The sequence below is a fragment of the Manis pentadactyla genome, chromosome 15 (assembly GCF_030020395.1).
Source record: "Manis pentadactyla isolate mManPen7 chromosome 15, mManPen7.hap1, whole genome shotgun sequence".
NCBI lineage: Eukaryota > Metazoa > Chordata > Mammalia > Pholidota > Manidae > Manis > Manis pentadactyla.
In genome coordinates this window covers 44,790,195-44,809,014 of record NC_080033.1, presented here as the reverse complement: position 1 = coordinate 44,809,014, position 18,820 = coordinate 44,790,195, and the positions used below count along the sequence as shown (strand labels likewise).

The window sequence follows — 18,820 nt, the reverse complement described above, 5'->3', positions numbered from 1 at the left end:
TTCCTGAGTCGGTCACCCTGGGGCTTTATTCTGCCAGGAAGGGGAAGGAGAGGTATGACTGGGCCACCGACCCTGGAAGGCCGGTGGGGAGGGCTGCAGGTGCCAGCCGAGGACCCACCGGCCCCCGGACCTTCTCCACATGCCCCTTGGCGCTGCCCCCACGGGGAGCCGCCAGCTGAGCACAGCCTACAGGAAACAAGGGCAGAGGACTGGGCCGCTCCTGCCTGCATTTGCCCTCTGCTCCTGCTCCCAGCTCTTCCTTCCTCACCCTCAGCTGGTTTTAGGGTAGGGTGGGATTGAGAAATGGGAAGGGGAAAATGCGGGGAGGACAGCTAATCCCAAATCTCTAGCTAAGACAAAATCCTGTTTCTTCTGCACCCAGTGGTTCCATCACAGTGGAAGAATGGGTGGTCACAAGAATGAGGCCAAATGGCCTGCAAGGGGTCACATCCACTCACTTGGGCATCTCTGAAAGCCACCACTATCATCTGGCTGCCAGGAAGCCCCAGCAGGCCAAACACTCGAGGCCAGTGGAGAAGGGCACAGCCAGGTCCGCAAACTCTGAAACTTGCTGCCCAGCTGTGACTACCTCTCTCCCAGGCGGCCGGATTTTTCTCTATTAACTAGCAGATTGGTTGAGCCTGGGACCTGGAGGGAATGCAGTCCACCCGAATCCTTGCATCGTGTCCATGGAGTCCTTATCAGCTAACCAGTCCAGTGCTACATCAAATGTGAGACAGAAGGGCCTTAAAGGGGTCCCGTTTGCACCAACAAATGGGACTTACCTGCCCGGGGCATCCTCTCCTTGGCAATCCCAGTGGTCTTCCGAATTTAGTGTGGGTGCAGGCAAGAGCTGATACTGCTGCAAAGACCACAGAGTAAGAGGCTAGTTCCCTTCAGCTATAAAGAACAGATCTGAACCCCATGGGTCTCCTCAGCCAGGGCAAGCCTGCGGCCAACCAGGCCACACCTCTTCCAGGCCTCCTCCCACAGGGGCCCTTGCCCTGGCTTGTCTGCACAGGGATGCCCACAGCCATCTGCTGATGGGAAAGTTAACTCCTGGCCACAACTTGACTGCAAGACACTGGTCTGGGGGGCAAACCAGGATGCAGACAGGTTGAAGGACACCATGACTTTGTCTACATATGGTACACCTGAATTTCTCTAAGATTGAGCCATATCCTAACAGGGTTCTTTCCCAACCTTTAGGAGTTCAGATAAACCAGTAGGTTTGTCTTAAACTGAAAGTTAGGAAGTGTTTGGGGGAAAAGGATGCAAGGAAAGGCCAATTCAATAAGTACAAGGAGCATGGGGGCAGGACCTGCGCATCACGGTTCTCCAGGCTCCATAGTAACTACTGGGCAGTCAGGTTTGGACCCACTAACCTAACCAAATGCAGGGGCCATGAGCCGAGGGGTGGAGACTCCCCAGTGATGGAAGGCCTTCAGGGCAGACAGGCAGAAGTTATTTCGTGATAAGCTAGCTCACTGGCAAGGCTCTCAGCTTCCTTTTCTGTAGCAGGTGAAGTCACATCCCAGAGGGACCATGTCTGCTGGCTAAAGATAAAATAGCACACTGTCTACACAGCTCAAGTGGGAAATCAGGTCCAAGTGGCCACCTGCATTTATATCAATGCAAGCAAAATATTCGCAGGGATTATGATTCTCTATGACACAGAAAAGCCACAAAATTTGGGGGGAGAAATACAAAGGTATACCCAAGATGTCAACAAAACAGGGCCAATAAGAAAATGGAGGGACTAATGTAGATTACCTGCAAAAGAGCCCAGGGAGGGCAAGGGCATCTCTACCATTCACCATAGCCAGGACCCTCTTGGCTGTTTACAAACCTGAGCCAGCAGCTGGGCCTCACTTCTGGGCTGTGAGGGCTTAGCATGAGGGCAGGCATCCATCCTGGCCCTGGGGTCGGCCAGGACAGCAAGCACGTGTGGGAGAGGGAACCTATCCACAGACCAGGACATGGGCTTAGCCTCCTGCCTGCCCTTAGCAGAGCTGTCCCAGATGCCCCCAAGCAGTGACAAAAGCTGACAGTATAAAGCCCAGAATCCTTTACTGTCCATGTGCAAAATCTAAGGGTGAAATGACAACTTCTCTTCTTGGCTCATGGCTCTGCTTGATCACTGTCGTATTGCTCTATTCGTGTCTGAAGACCCTCTAAAATTGACTCCAGTTTTTTCCACACATCTGAAACATAAGATCCCAGGGAATTACTGTCACCTTTAAAATGTGCAACAGGCAAAGTATAAGAATGGAAAAATCCTCCAACCACAATGGCACACACAGCATCAGAACGGGACCTAACTGGCATCTCCAGAACAAACTGCCTTAGCTTCTGACCACACACAGCACACTAGAGAGTTGGCTTTTATTGTTATTATTACTGTTTTACAATAAAAACAAACAGCTATGCTCTCAGCAAAACAAATTTTTTTCAAAAATCACAGAAATTTACTGACAGCATTTCAAGATAAGGCTTTTGAAAGATTTTTTGAAATAAATTACCTCACCCTAAACATTTACTCATCACTCTTTTCAATTATTTTCAATATCCTAAAACTTTTTTATGTAAAATACATTTAACTTTGCCAATAATTTTATATAATACTGGATTCTTCCCAAAAAGACTGCCATAAAACTATGCTTTCAAACATTAAAAAAAAAAAAACTGAATCCAACAGGACACGAAGCTGAACCAGGTAAACCTATGATTGCGTCTCAATCCTTAAAGTTAAATGTGCGAAGAATCTGAAGAGGTTTGGGACCTGGGTCTGCTCCAGAGCAGGTGGCCTCAACATCTTACCTTTCTATGTGTAATTACACCAATAGGAACACAGTTGTGAAAAGGAAGGGTTCCAGGGAAGACAGATACAAGAGATTTTTTATTTCTTCAGTAAAGCCCTCCAAAATGTACTCTCCCATCTTGTAGGACCCAGGTGTTCTCAAGAACCAAACCCGTAGCCGTGGGCATTGCTTAATTTATTTGACCAAAGAATGGAAACCACAAACCAAAGCTTGCCACTTAACCCTTCCAGTGCTGAACTTCCCCATTTCCAGGGAAGGCAATGAAAGGCAGAGAGGAAAGGACAGATGCAGGATGTACTTGGGAGAAGTGGGAGCACCAGCATTAATGGAAGCAAAGCCAGCTTTGGACTCGGGGCTCAGAAGGAGTCCCAGATGTGCTGGGACCAGTGGCCCCTTCTCACGCCACGGCCCTGGGCTTTCCCCTCCTCTGCCTGGGTAGCAAACCAGGAGTGTTTTTCCAAGATGCCCTGCTGGTCCACAGGTCCAGCGGCCCACAGTTCTGGCCTCTGTAGCTCCAGTCCCTCCTCAAGAAGAGCAGCGGCGTGGCAAAGGAAAGCACCCACTGCCATGCACTGGGCTCATGCTGTGCGTCGCCACGCTCCTGGCTATGAATCCTCCCCCACACCCCCAACCACGATTCCTGCCAGACTTGGTGCTAAAGAAACCAGCATTTGCTGTGACTTATGCATAAGGCAGTCATCAAAGCTGCCTGCTTCAGGGTCTCTGGTTGCCCACTTCCTCTGCTCTTCACCCGCCCCTAAGAAGTCCAGTCAATGCCAGAGATTGTGCAGTGTTTCTATAGGGTAGAGACTGTCACATAGAAAGTATTACAAAAAAGGATTAAGTTTGTCAGCTGTCCAAACACTATTGAGACCACATGCTTTGTACAGCGGCAATGCAGTCAAGCCTGCCTCTTCAACCGGCAGGCAGAACCAGGAGCAGGCCTCTTCCAGCAGCACACTGCTCAGGAGGCGGCGGCTGAGGGAGGCCAAGAGGCCCTAGGAGGTCCGCTGCTTCTGAAGTCTGCGCTCTGCAGCAGCAGCCAGCATCCTTCGATGCAGGGTCACAGGGTCAGAGGTCACACTCTCCAAGGGGAGGCGGCTCTCTGAGGCTGAGTCATCTTCAGAACTTCCGTTCAAAAAAACGCCTACAAGAAACAAAGGACTGGTATGACCGCTAAGGGAGGCTCTGAACACATAGAGAAGCACAGAGGGTGTTTATTTTTAATTTCCCCGTTTTCTGGACACTTTCATGAAGCTGTCACTCAGCACCATCCCATGGGAAGACACCTGGCCCTGAACAGAGGAGCAAGGGCTCCTGCGCCAGGTCAGCCCCTCCCTCCTCCGCCCCTGCCCCATGCACGGAGGCCCCGCACTCGCAAGGCCAATGCTGGGCAACAAACCCACCCACTGAACAAGACACTGGCTCTGTCCCATGAGTTTAAACACAAAGCCCCTGAACAGCCACAGAACACTCCGGGCTCCAGCTGCGGCCACCCAGGAGTGGGGCAACACAGATGAGCAGTCTGCGCTCCCAGTGCTGGGCTGCAGGGCCCAGTGCCCAAGAGTGAGGGCTTGGGAGCTAGACACCAGGCCAGAGTTAACCTCCCTAGGCCTCAATTTCTTCAGCTTTAAGTCTGTCAAATGGGTACAATCACAATGCTTCCTCTTAGAGTTGTTAGGAACTTGAAGTAATACAAAGGGCTTAGCACACACCAGTAGGTAAGTGCTAACCATGTAAGTGCGGCTGCAGATGTCCACAGGGGACAACCGACAGCAGCAGTCCACTGGAGGTGACCAGGCAGGCCCAGCGTCTGTTACCAGATCCTCTGATTTTTCAAGAAAGGATTGAAATTTGAATTTTTAGGTGACATGTAATGGTTTCTCAGAGTTACCGTTTGTTAAAAGACAAGATGTGGGCCTGACACAACAAAGGACTTGAAGCCTCTGGGTTTGACTCGAGATTTGTACCCTTGATGGCTAAAGAATCAACTCACTTCCGAGCCTGCTGCAGGAGGTCATCCTTGCGCTGGACTAACATGCGCTGTCTCTCATCAGCAGACTTGGAGAAGCGGCTCCCCCGAGCCTCAAAGTCTTCCCCCTCACTGGGCTCCACTTCTGCTTCGCTCAAGTCCAAGGTGTCCTCTAGCCGAGGACTGAGGTCCAGAGGCATACGCTCAGTCTGGACACAGAGGAAGCAAGGGGCCACTGTGAGCACAGGCACTCTCCTCAGCAGGTCCCCACCTGACCAGAGCACCCCAAAATGCTCTTCTAGCCCCCCATGGAGGCTTGCCGCCAGACAGGAAACCACAAGCACATGTGCGACGGCAGATACGGTCTCCTGGCTGGGGGGACCAGCTGCTGTGCTTGGCTTGTTGTACCACTAGGTGCTGCTGGCGCACAGGCTAGATGGTCGGTACACGTGGGATAAAAGGCAATGATGACCACTATGAAAAACAGGGACATTTCGCCTCCTAGAAACTGTACTTTCAGAAAATCATTAACAAAGTTAAGTGCTCGTTTACATTCTGGGAATTTTCTGTTCAATTTTACTAACTGCCCTAATATTTAAACAAGTCTGATCACATTAACTGCACAAATTTGATACCCTCACTTGACTCTGAAAGTAGAGTCAAGCAGATAGAAAGGGCAAATTCTAAGGATCTTTTTTTAAATAGATAAAAGGTTGTGTGGTTTCTTGTGAACAGGATATTAGAAAGGACTCTCTCAGTTCTGGCTGAAGCTCTGCAGGCCAAGGCAGTGCCAGGTGCCCCCCATGCTTAGGCAGGTGCCCGACCATCATGCTTACGTTACCACACACAGACCCAGGCTGGCCGGTGTCAGCCCAGTGACACTCTCTAGGCATCGACAGAAGGGAGGTACAAGAGGCTGAGAGGCTTATTTTCAAGAGTTCCTGGTCACCCGCCCCTTCCCTGTCTTCAGCCGTGAGTGAGGGGGACTTCTAGGGAACTTGTGGCCTGCTCATATGCCCTAAAGTCTGGAGGACATGGGCCGGTCCAGCTTCCCTCTGCTCTCCTAATGCTACCACTCAAGCTCAAGGTGGCAGGGCTGGCCAGCAAGCGCACAACCCCTGTCCCCTCTGGGTCTTAGGGAGAATCCGCCGGGCATGGGCTTTCACAGGCACAGCTGGATTGTTCTCCTAAATCATGGAGACGTACTGGCAGACGGCTTTCTCTGATGCTCCTGCCACAAGCCTCACAGACAGGGGAGGACCCTGCTGGTGCCCCAATCCCCCTCCTTGATCCCATACCCTCCTCACCTGTGCAGAAACTTCTCCCTCCTCCTGGTCACCATTTCGCCTTTCCACAGGACTGTTCAGCGCAGGTCTAATGCTATCCGACCGCTGAAAGAGAAACCGTACCACAGACACTTCAGCGCTTGCCAGAGCTAAAGGACAGGGACAGGCACAGGGACAGGGAAAGCCCAGGGTGTGGAGGGAGCTACAGTCTCCAACACGGCCTGAGCTCTAATAAAGTCTGCAGCAGCCGAGAAAGGAAAATGTTGCAAAGACTAAAGACAAGACGAAGGCACCTGAAGCCTAAGTCTGAGAGTTACCAACTGGCTCCATTTTCCATTTCCCTTCGGGTAACGGCCGCTGCACACCGCCAGCAGGATAACAGCCGGTGACTCCGATGGCTGCGGAAAAGCCCTGGCCAGCTCACCTCACCTCCTTCACATCCTATGAAACAGGGCCTGCTGTTTTTGGTTCCTGCCAGTTTCTGCACCTCATCGCCTGAGGGTGCACTCTGGCTGCAATCCTGTAACTCTCCCCACCGCCACCCCAAACAGCCCCCAAGGGCTGACGGGAAGTTGTGTACGAACACCCTGCTCCTCACCTCCCAGGGGGCCCGAGGGGGTATCAGCCTTGGGCAGGTACCTGCAGGACAACCCTTTCCTGGCCGCCTGCCCTGCTGCATCTCATGGCCACCCTGCTGCCTTTATTTTCTGGAACACTCCCCAAACTGATTACTGGCATGTGAATGCTTGTTTCAGGGTCTGCGCTGGGGAGAGGCCAAGCCAACAGCTAAGGCCTGGGAGCCGTGTCTCCTATCCCAGCTCCTTTGACTCCCAACTCCAGGCTTGTTCCTCATCAGAGTCTCAAGTTTTAGGATTGTATGACTAGATTTCAATATATTTTTATATACAAAGTTTAGTACTTTTTCATAAACGATTCCCTGGTTTTATATATATATATTCCTCGGTTCTTGGTCCTGCCAGAAAACTTGCTTTAAAATGCCAATAATACTTCTTGTACCCCTCAAAGGCATTATACAATGGATGAGGAGATCTGAACTTTTCAAAACAGTCAAAAGTACAAGCCTCATAGAGCTCTCATAGCTTAGCTGAGGAAAACTGCACCAATGTGCAAAGCCAGCCAGGGACAGACAGCATTGCTTCTAGAGCCGGAGACTGGCACTCCACAGCCTAAGAACCAAATCCACTCCCCCACCTATTTTTGTAAATACAGTTTTCCTGGTACACAGTGAGGCACAGTCATTTTCATACTGTCTGCAGCTGCTTTAGAGCTACAACACAGAGTTGAGAAGTTACAACACAGAGTTGAGATTGTATGGTCTGCAAAGCCTAAAATATTTCTGCATTTTATAGAAAAAGGCTGCCAATCCTTGTCCAAATCCAAGAGGAACTGATGTTATGACCTCCTGGGCTGACAAGGACAGGCTGCTTTGGTGGGTATATCTGTACAAGTTCCCAGTCACAATCTGGAAAGTTAGGGAATTCACAGGACTCTTCACCAAATTATAAATAATACTCACTTGTTAAGTAACTAATAAGTCAACCCAGAGGATTAAATCTTTGTGAAGACAGAATCCATTTGTCATGCTTAAAACCCCCACTTACCTGTGTGGGTAAAGGTACTTGAATCCGTCCTTCTAAAATGTTGTCTGTTGTTATTTCAACTGAGCGTGTCAGTTGGAGGTCCTGCAGTACGAGGTGGTATGGAACCTGGGGAAACATTTCTTGAATCTGATGAGCCTGTGGAATACAAACACGGAGCCCACAGAAACGTTCACTCTCAGCAATCATCGCCCAGGCCACTGCGGGTGGTAAGCTCGGCGCAGCTGTCCTGCCTTGAGCAAACGGTAGGGGGCCACCTCTGTTCTGCAGATCGCCAGCAAACTGCACTCACTCTAGTATTTTTCCAGGATGCCAAGCAGATAACTTGGGGCAGCATCAATTTCAAAATAAAAAGAGTGCAGAAACCCAGCTGGATCTGGGAACAGACTCAACTGGACTACTCTAGTTTTAAAAAGAGTTCATTTTAAAGTTCAGTATAACTCAAGTATAGAAATGCATTCTTCTTAAATAATTCCAAGAAGGAACACACTTCTGATACACACACACATGGAAATTCAATGCATCACGGTAAGTGAGAGAGCCTAACCCAAGGTTATGTACTGTATGATTCCACTTATTCGACAGTCCACAATAGGTAAGACTACAGGGACAGGAAAGTGCTAAGGGGTTGCCGGACGCTGGGGTGGAGAGAGGACGTGACCACAGAGTGGCACAAGGGAACTTAGGGGAAGGGAATGGACTTGCTCTGGACCTTGATTACGGCCATGGACACATGCCTTGTGAGTTTGACAAAACTCCTAGAATTGGATACTAAGAAAGAATGAATCTGGATGTCAATTATATCTCGGTGTAAAAAAGATTGTAATGAAAGTAAATTCCTAACAGTGGAGCTAGTTTTCACACTGTACTCTAGAAATGCCTCAGAATCCTCTCAGGGCTCTTGGGTGAGGCACGTGTGCAGGGGGAGCAGGCACAGGCCTCGGCACGCCACCACCCCTGCTTCCATCAAAGAGGCTCTGCGTTTTGTTTTCCATATATGTGTACATATTTTGCAACGCTTGTGTTCAAGGCTTTATTTGTGGAAGAGCCCCAGTAATCAACAGAAAAAAGGAAAGAGGAGAGAAAATATAATCGTTTTAGAGGCACAACAAAGTCTACAATTGGGATATTTGCTCCCAAGGAACATATCCTTCCAACCACAGAGAGAGGGGGGATGTGCCTCAATGTCGGGGCCTGGAAAGAAAAGATCACGGTGAAGCCTGCACAGAGCCCTGCTCAGAGTCATCACGGGGTGGAGGCGGGTGAGACCGGCAGCGCCGGCAGGACCACAGCTGCCCCATGTTCTGGGATCCCCTCATTGTTTATGAATATGAGTTGATCGTTTCTTCCCTGGCCAAAGCAAGGCTAACTGGAAAAGAGCCATCAATAATCAGGTAACATTCTTCTCTATTCTCAAACGGCTTTTCCCTCATTTCCCAAATGAAAAAAATGCCCAAGATTCATTTTACTAGAGCAAAGTTTTTATTCCAGAAAACCCAGTAAGCTAAATATTGGACCTTCATAAAAATGTATGCTTCCAGTAAATTAGTTGTGCTATAAATAGGCCAGTCCAATCCATCATGGAACTGGAGGAAGAGCAGGCAGGGCCTGATGAGAATTCTAAACACTCCCGCTCCAAGAACCTAATTCTAATCCCTAGGAGCGTTACACGCCCATGAATTCTGATTTTTTAAAGGAGGCAAGCGAAGTAATCCACCCACAGAGCTTTACCAGCTGCCTGACTGACCCCAGAGCATCCACACAGAGCCTGATGTGAGCCGTCAGGGGCCGCATCAGGCTACCACACTCACAGGCCACCTGTGCCCATCTTGAAGTCACTGTCACTCTGCTGCTGGCCTGGCTGAGTGCTTCACTGAGAAAGCAGGAGCCACTAGGAAACCAGGCCTTTTTTTCTTGTATTATGTGGTCAAAACAAATAACATCTTAATGAAGTTTACCATCCTAAGTTTACCATCTTAACTGTGTAACAGAGCTGTAGAAATTTTTCATGTTTCAAAACTGAAACTCCAAACACGCTGAACAGCAGCTCCCCATCCAGCCTCCTCTTAGTCTCTGGTCACCACTATTCAACTTTCTTTCTAAGAGTTTGACTAATTTGGAAAAGTGGCATCATGCACTATTTGTCTTTTTGTGACCAGCTTATTTCATTTAGCATCACGTCTGCAGGGCTCACCCAAATTGCATGTGATAAAATTTCCTTCTTTAGTAAAGGCCGAATAATATTCCACTGTTATATATACACCACACCACCTTTTCTTAATCCATTCATCTCTGATGGACATTTAGATGGCTTCCACCACTTGGTTATTATAAGCCACACCTTTTAAAGCCATATCTCTAAAACAACACACCTACAGCCACCTCTGTCCCTCCCCACTAACAAAGGTGAATGCCTCTCTCTCTCTCTCTCCAGCTCCCAACTCTGCCCTCTATCTCAAGGTCTCTGCTCCTTCATTTTAACTCTTCTATTTGCTCTGTCACACTGATCTTTCCCCTCCTAGTGACCATTCCTATTCACATACAATCATGGGCTACAATCTATTTTTAAAAAATAACATAATGTATGAACAGTGACTGTAATGGGGAATGTGGGGGGGACTTGGTTATAGGGGAGTCTAGTAACCACAATGTTCAAGTAATTGTACATTAATGATATAAAATAGTAATAATAATAACAACATCATGTATACTCAAAAAAACTAAAGGCAGGGTCTCAAAAGAGACCCACGTTCACGGCAGCATTAGTCACAACAGCTGAAAGATACAAGCAAGCCAAGTGTCCGTTAATGGATAAATGGGTAAACAAAATGTGATGCACCCATTCAATGGAATATTACTCAGCCTGAGAACGGAAGTAAATTCTGACAGATGCTCCAACATGGATGAACTTTGAGGACATTATGCTAAGTGAAATAAGCCAGTCACAAGAGGACAAATACTGTACGATTTCATGACTGTTACGGGGGTGCGTGGTGGGGGTGGATGGGGAAAGGATGGGAACATGACTTCACTGAATAACTCCTCTCTCTATAGGTTTTGAAACTTGTGGATAAATGACCTGGACAAAAATCTTTAAATAAAAACAAAACAAAACCTTTTAAGAAACCAAAACTTCCTGATACCGTATCCCTATCAAGCTACCACCTCCTACTTCTACATACTCCCTTTTATAACATGCTGCCAGAACCTGTCTATTTCGTCAGCTCCCACTCAGCTTTCAATCTGCCATAATCTCGTATACTCCTCAGGCCACACAAACTGCTTGTTCGTCTCCAGCTGACCAGCCCCCTCCACTCTGCCGAGTCCCACATGCACATCCTTTGCCTCATCCTCTAAGAACTCCCACCTGCTTGACTTGCCACCTTCTCCAGGTGTCCTTCCTTCTCAGTCTTTGCCGCGGCTCCTCCCTTCTCTGCCTGACCTCAGCCCTGAGCCCTCTTCTCTTTGCAAGCTACCTTCTCTCCCTAGAAGAGATCCAGCGCTCACTTTGCATGTGACGGACAGACTTAAAACTCCCAAATGTGATCTCCAGTGCCATCTCTTTCCCGAGGGCCACAACTGCCTGAGGACATCCCTACTTGGCCATCCCACAGACCGCCCGGCCCCAGCCAAGGCCGATGCGGAGTCCCTCCCACTCAGTCCCCTTCTGCAAGGCCTTGCCCGTCTCAGTGCATGGCACCAACTTCGGCTCAGCTGCTTAACCAAAAGCCAGCATGTCAGCTCTCCTTCCTCCACAATCCCATCCCTCCATCAAAGTCTAAGCATCAGCAAATCCTGTCAGCTCATCTTCCAAAAGTATCTTAAATCTGCCACTTCCTTTCATCCTGTCACCAACACCCTGGTCCTAGCCTGAACTGCCGCCGCCCAACTGGTCTGCTGCCTCCCCTGCCTGTGCACTGGAATTCATTCTTTCAGGGCAGGTTCTCCGTTACATGCCCTGTCAGTCTGCGGGGGCAGGAAGAAAGCCTGCAATGGCCTTTGAAACTTTCATTATAAAATCCCACTGAACTGTGGCCTATGAATCCCTACATGACCTGGTGATGCGATCTCAATTTATGCCATAATCTAGCTCCCAACCTGCGGGGCTCCAAGCACAATGACCTCTCAGTTTCCAACGCTTTCTCACCTTCCAGCGTTCACACCAACTGTTACCACCACCTCCAACCCCTCCCCCGTCTTCCTCCCTCTTGGCCTCCCAGCTGCACTTAACTGTCACCCTCAGAGCCCCTCCCTGGACAGTCCTTCTTTAATAAGCCCCCCACTCTGCCACATGGCCCACCCTGCTGCCACCCACGGCAATGACCTCGTTCATTTGTGTTTATAGGTAGTCTCCCCAGCTAGAATTTACGATTCTTGAGAGTATGACTCACATCTATCTGATGTACAGGGCAGATGCTATGCAATTTGCCTACATTGCACAGTGCCTTCCCCAGGCTTTCAATATGCATTTATTGAATAAATACATTAAGATAAGTTAATGAATGAACAAATGAACCAATGACTTCCTGAACTACAGGCCAGGTTGACTCAGGTCAGCCAGAGGCCCTATCCAAGCATAAGGTAGTTAGCCTTTTAAGACCCCTGCTTCATAATCACAATGAACACTAAATTTCAACAATGGTGAAACATGTTTCTCCAACATGGAAAATAAAAATACACACCATATGACAACATTTTAGGAAAAATACAAAGCATCTTCAAGTATTTGAACAATATCCTTGAGCCAACAGCCTGCTTCAATATATCCCAAGGTATGTAACATATATACTCACAGACACATATGCATATATGTGTTTGTGTGTTTGTACTTCTTTATTTGGGAGAAGGTGGGGACAGGGATCAAAGAAACATATTTAGTAGGCCTAACACAATTTTTAATAAAAGGCACATCATTCTCTCCAGTCAATAATTCTCCAAATATATTTGGCAAAAATCAAGGAGAGTCAAGATAGGCCTAGATCACAACAGAGTGAACCTAGTAGTGATCAGAGAAGGACAGACTATCTGCCACTCAAGTACAATGACAGCTGGTTTCAGAATCAGTTTCAAATTTTAAAACACAGGAATCTAAGTGGCCTCAGTGCATAAAATGCCCCTGCAAATCATGCTATTCTGCCAGAACAGAAGAAAGCCAGCAAGGTCATACCCACTTCCGAGCTTTTCTCTCACTCCTGGTTATTAATCCTTAGGCAGTTAGCAGTCCTTACCATTGCGTTAAGCTGGGAGTTGCCGGCCTGGGTAATGCCCAGGATGTTGGTGGTGTGCATCACTTCAAAACTCAGCAGCCAACTCGTAATCCTCGACCCTAAAGCAAACGAGAATGCAGCACATGAGAGAACTCTTTCCCGGGGGCATCTACTCCATATCACTCTGTAACACCAGCTGGGATTCACGAGAGCTTACTCTGCACCAGGCCTTTGTGCTGAGTGTTTCACATGGATTAGCTCATTTCATCCTCTCTAAACCCCACAGGATACATCTATTATTTCCATCTTACTCTTCTCAGAGACTTGACTCTAGTTCCCTTGGTCGTTGGTCCCCAAGGCACTCAAAAGTTATGTGACTTGTCCAAGATCACATAATTTAATTATGGTGGCCAGGATCTGAAAGACAGGTTCCAGAACGCTTCACAACTGGGCTTTCCTGCTTTCCAGTAGCTCTGGATCCATGCAGCCTCCAGCCACGTCCTTGATCCTGTCCATTAAAACACTGGGTACTGATTTCATGTACTAACTAAGAAGAAATAAAGTTGACTTTTCTATTTTGACTAAAGTTTCATAGCAATTTATAAGATAATAGATTGCACAGCTGGGACTCATGACCAAGATCTGTGTGTAGATTTCTGAAGTATTACCTTGTAAAGGCCTTACTAGCCCCCAAAGCAGCCCTCTAAAGCTCTCCAGCATCTCTGCCCCAGCCAGCGAGCAGCCCTCACCTCTTCCAGGAGACTAGGCTCTACTCTCCATGACTCCTTCTACCAGGAATTTCACCCATGTGCCAACACTCCCACCATGCACCACCCTTGGAAACTCAAATCAGAGATGTAAACAGCACTCCTCCTAACAAAATTCCAGGGACACCTGTCTGACTGTAAGAAATATGAACTCACAGAATTTGGTGGTATTGGAACTGATGAAAATCAGCAACAGATCGATGCAGTATGAGTTAAGACCCTGATATGGTACCCGGGGCCTTAGAATTTTAAGTATGTTTTTCTTTTTTCAAGGAAAATATAATGAGAAAAAATACTAAGTTAAAATGATTTGTTGTTTAAAAAAGATCACTAGAAAAATCTGCAAAATGGTAACTTTTAAAAATACTACTCTGCCTTAGATAAATTTTCTATAATCATCACGAATTTCTTTGAAAATCAGAACAATGTTAATAAAATATACAGGATACATTTAACATTACATTTAACAATTTTAATTTGGTATTATTGTATACTGGGCTTAATATACATTGAAATACAATTTATGGTATTCCTTTGGCCTTAATGGAAGTTATTATTTATATTATAATGCTATTTAAATAATACCAAGTTAAATAATACGTGGTTTTAAAAGTATATTTTTTGTGTTCTGCATATTCCTAGTTCAAAATATTATTAATTACACTGCCAATGATTCCTTATATTATGATTCAATATTTAGTTCCAAGAAAAAATTTTTTCACTAGCTAAATTTATGTTTCCTTATACTAGAAATAAGAAAAATTATACTCTGACTACCAGGAAGCCTAAGGCTAAATTCAAGGTCCATGTCATTTCATTCTATGTTACTGATTTAACTACCCATTCCATTTTTGTAAAGCACATATACTTGTACAGAACAAATTTTATACACAGTTTTAAAGGATTCACAGGTCCCTGAAGTCAACCTATGGACCCTCTTGAGAAGCCACAAAACTCAAATTAAAAAGCTTTGTAAAAAGGCTTCTTATAATTTTTCTGATCTGTTTTTTTTTTTATGTTAACATCTAAAATCTTATCTGAGAGTTAAGTATATACATACATATTAAAAATGTATGGGATGTGTAAATCAACTAGCTATGCTGATTAGCTAAATAAGTTACAATTACCTTTTCCATTCTCGTAGTAGGCTGTTAATGATTCCCTTTAATACAGTCTTCTGAATGTCTTGAGGAGTATTAAGTAAGGCATCATATACAGCATTCACAAATTTAGCATTAATCCCAGAATCTTCAATGGTATTAAATGAGGCGGTGATGTCTTTCTTAAATGCAGCATTTAGTTCTGGGAAAGACTCAAATGTTGTTAGATAAAATCATGTACTGCTTTCCAATCTCCAGATGACTTAACTTTTTCTACATCTTCCTGAAAGTCTTTCATAGTTTTGGGCTGGATAGGAAGAGCGGGTTCTGGAAGACCTGGGACCTTCTTTTCGGATGATGATGTATCCATAGAGATGAGCTGTTTCTACTAACATTAAAGCAAATTGGTAGTAGGTCTCTCACATTCTTGATGTTAGGGAAAACAAGATGTATAGGTGAACTTCTGTTTTCTGCAGCTTCTTTCTTCTGGCTAACAGTTAAAATAAAACAGCTGAAAGTGGAAATTTGGCTTTGGGAGCCTCTGTCCAAACCCGCAGCCGCAACGGCGCCCGCCGGCACGATGGGCGGCAGCTTCTCCCGCTCCGGCTCCTTCCCTTTCCTCTCGTCGGGTGCGGAGGGCGAGGGCATCCGAGCCGCCTCACTCAAGATGGGCCGGGCGGCGGGCGCGCGAGGCGGCGGCGGCGGCCGGGCTCTGCTGCGGCTGCGCTGCTTCCGCCATGGCCGCGAGAGGCTCTGGGCCGCCGCCGCCGCCGCCGCCGCCGCCTTAAGCATGTTTTTTAATATAACTCCTTTAACACTGATGGAAGGCAGAACATTCTTATTTCATAGGCAAAGAAACAGGGTGCCAGCTCTGATTTTGCTTCTGGTACTCACTGGAAAGGATACTCGGTGACACTTCGTTACATGCTTGATTAAATACGTTACATGCTGACGTTTTGCACTAACGCAATAAATTATTACTAACGCTTAACTATTAAAGGTGTGCTCCTTACAGGCATGACTGATTCAATTTTACTACCTCCTCCTCCCTGCCTTCATCCCCACCCATATTCACACACGATCCAGAGAACACCTGGCACAGAGTAGTAACTCCTCAGTGTTTTATCTACAGAACACTATCAATGAAAATGGAAATACTGTATTATGCTGCCCTCTACAGGCTAATTGATAATTAGAACAGCAACCCCTTAGAAGAGAAAACTCCCTGGGTATTTCGGTTTTAAAGGTTGGAACCAACTAGCCATCAAAATGAAAGAAGTGATTGTGTTGGTTTAGGCGAGGTCTGCCTTCGGCTGCGGCTACAGGAACCAAATTCTCATCCAAGTTCTCTCCTTGATGGTCTTCCTGGACACGATTATTGTCAGCAATATTAAGAGACATTCTGCATGTTGGGCAGGAGGTATCTTGCTCTAGCCAGGAACGAAGACAGGAGCTACCAAAGTCCAAAATAAGATATGCTTAGCGAATTTTGAGAGAACTCACCAAAAGTATTCTGAACATATCAAATATGCTGCCATTATACTTTCTATTTATCACTAGTGAGATTTAAATGTTGAGAAACATCTGCTGACCTTACCTCTTTGCCCTAGTTCACTCTAATATATTTCTAGTGCATTCTGCTGTGAACACTAACTCATTAACATATGTGGGCATTTACCAGGCTCCTGGTCACGACCTTCCCTCAGCAGCACTTCATTACCTGGCCGACCACCTTCCTTTCCAACCCTATTTAGCTACTTCAAAATCCAGGAAGCGGAATCATCCAACACCCTGGCCGCTGGTGTCTTTGAACCCTCGATTCCAATGATCTGTTCTCTCACTCTACTATGTGAGTCACCCACTAACACGGCCATAACTTTGCCTTCTCTTCCAAATCTTGACTTAAAGATCTCACTGTCTAAGTAAAGCTCCTCTCCTTCCAGCTCACTGCTCTGGGACCCTTATTCACTCAGTTCCCCTCCACCCTTAACAGCACTTTGTCCTCAAGCATCGCACCCCGCAGGTCCTTCCTTCCATCTTCACCTCGCTTACCTACTACCTCTCCCTCGCGTCTACCACCCTGACTTCTTCGACCCTCCTCTCTTTGTACTCCGCTTTCCCCACAAGGCTGAAAGCTTCTTCTGCCCTCTCTCAGATGATGCCACAGTCATGGCACACTCTTCTTGTGCTGTCCAAAAATGAGACGGTTGTATGAAGTGATCTCCAAGGCCCCTTCCATGTTATAACAATACATTACCTTCCTTCTAAGACCTCCAAGAGCCCTCCCATTCCACGATAATATGCTAGCTTTCTTCTAAGAGCTTAACAACAAGGCAATGGATAGAAGTGCTCACTTCCTGTGTCTTTTTTGTTTTCTGTGAACATGTGCACATATAACATTACAAAGGAGAGCCTCACCATAATGTGATGAACCTCAGAGTCTCTACACCCTAATGTTACTTAAGTGTCAAAACCTTCCCAGAGACCAAGATGGAGCTCCTTCTATCTCTATGCCAGAGTATGACAATATTCCAAAACAATGGATGTGTACATCCATTTCTATCACATTTTGAAATAATAAAGTACCTATAATTGATGTCCATAATTTAAATATTAGCCAAATAAATGAGATTTTTCAAAAAGTTCACTTCCCCCTAATGCACACCCTTAAATCATACCACGAGTAAAATCAGCCTTGTTTGGAACGAAAGTGTGTAACATCCTTGCCCTCCAATAATGCCCCACTGTGACACACTTTTCATAGGCAAATGTTATTTTATTTCATATTCCTTAAAAACCTCCCACATGAAATATAACAGCCTAAAAACTCTAATGTGAGTATAACTAGTTAGACAGTTGCCTTAAAAATAAAATGCTAGATCTTACTACGTTGACGGACAGTAACTGCAACGGGGTGTTGGGGGGGATTTGATAATATGGGTAAATGTAGTAACCACAATGTTGCTCATGTGAAGCCTTCATAAGATTGTATATCAATCATACCTCAATAAAAAAATAAAATAAATCAAATGCTAGACTTCGACAGCTAAAGAAACCAAACTTTAGTGAAAACAGGTATTTTTCTACGTTAACTATAATATCCTATTGAAGAAGTACTTTTGTTCCTTCTAAGTATGACACTTCAATCTAATTAAATATTCACTGGACTCTGAAGTCTAGGAAAGACATCATCTACTGCAACAAATTGTAGCTATAGTTTGCTGGAATCCAGACACTTAGTTTCACCACAAATTAAAATGGATTCGCTCTGATCACTGTAGTGTAAGCACTGACAGCTGGATCTCTTTTTGTAATGCAAGTGCTGGATTAAGCTTTGATTACCCAGGTAACGACTTCAAAGATGACCACCTCAAATAAATATATCGCTGGCCACACACTGGATGAAGAGCCAGGCACACCCCCTTGGTTTTAGAGATCTTGATTTCAATAACTTACCATTTTGTTTTTTCTGTTCCCAAGCTTTAAATTCCCATTCTTCTCTTTAAAATTCACCAATAAAGAGTGAGCCCTTGAAATCCTAGGGCCTCACCCTCAACTTCACTAAAAGCAGATCCCCAGGCCCTGCCCTATCTCACACTGTGTGGCTACAGGTGTACCAGGTGCTTTCCAACACCTGTGAGCAATAAACTTTTATTTTCCAAAGCTTCCTGAAGGTGTCTTGCAATCATAGTAAGAACCACAAGCCCCAGACAGTCCAGCCATAACACTGATTACTGACAAGCTGAAACCAGCACATAACAATTATCACCACACAATCCTGCTCACACCCAATCAACCAAAGGTACAAAGTAAAGCAAACCAAGAAGATGCCCAAACAATGGTTTGCTCTCTCCACCAAAGCATGCAAGTGTTTTAAAATACAATTCTAACTTTCAACAGTGGATCCAGAAGAAATCACTTGGGCAATTAGAAAATACTTTGAGACAAATGAAAACAAAAGCACAACAGATCAAAACTTATGGGATGCAGTGGCAGCAACACACAGAGGCAATTTTATAGCTCAAAATGTATAAAATGCAAAAGGTT

At 46.0% G+C, this 18,820-nt stretch overlaps 1 protein-coding gene and 1 pseudogene across 1 annotated transcript; both read right to left on the bottom strand.

The window, feature by feature from the left end:
• Positions 1-2,881: 2,881 nt before the first annotated feature.
• LOC118910143 (E3 ubiquitin-protein ligase AMFR-like) lies at positions 2,882-12,989 on the bottom strand. Its single transcript, XM_036881011.2, has 5 exons — positions 12,928-12,989; positions 7,703-7,837; positions 6,102-6,185; positions 4,819-5,003; positions 2,882-3,969 (listed from the first exon to the last, which is right to left on the bottom strand). Exons 1-5 carry the CDS (start codon positions 12,985-12,987, stop codon positions 3,945-3,947), a joined length of 489 nt encoding a protein of 162 aa, XP_036736906.2. The 5' UTR covers positions 12,988-12,989; the 3' UTR covers positions 2,882-3,944.
• Positions 12,990-14,796: 1,807 nt separating this feature from the next.
• On the bottom strand, positions 14,797-15,421 carry LOC118910170 (probable E3 ubiquitin-protein ligase HECTD2; annotated as a pseudogene).
• Between the last annotated feature and the right edge of the window lie 3,399 nt (positions 15,422-18,820).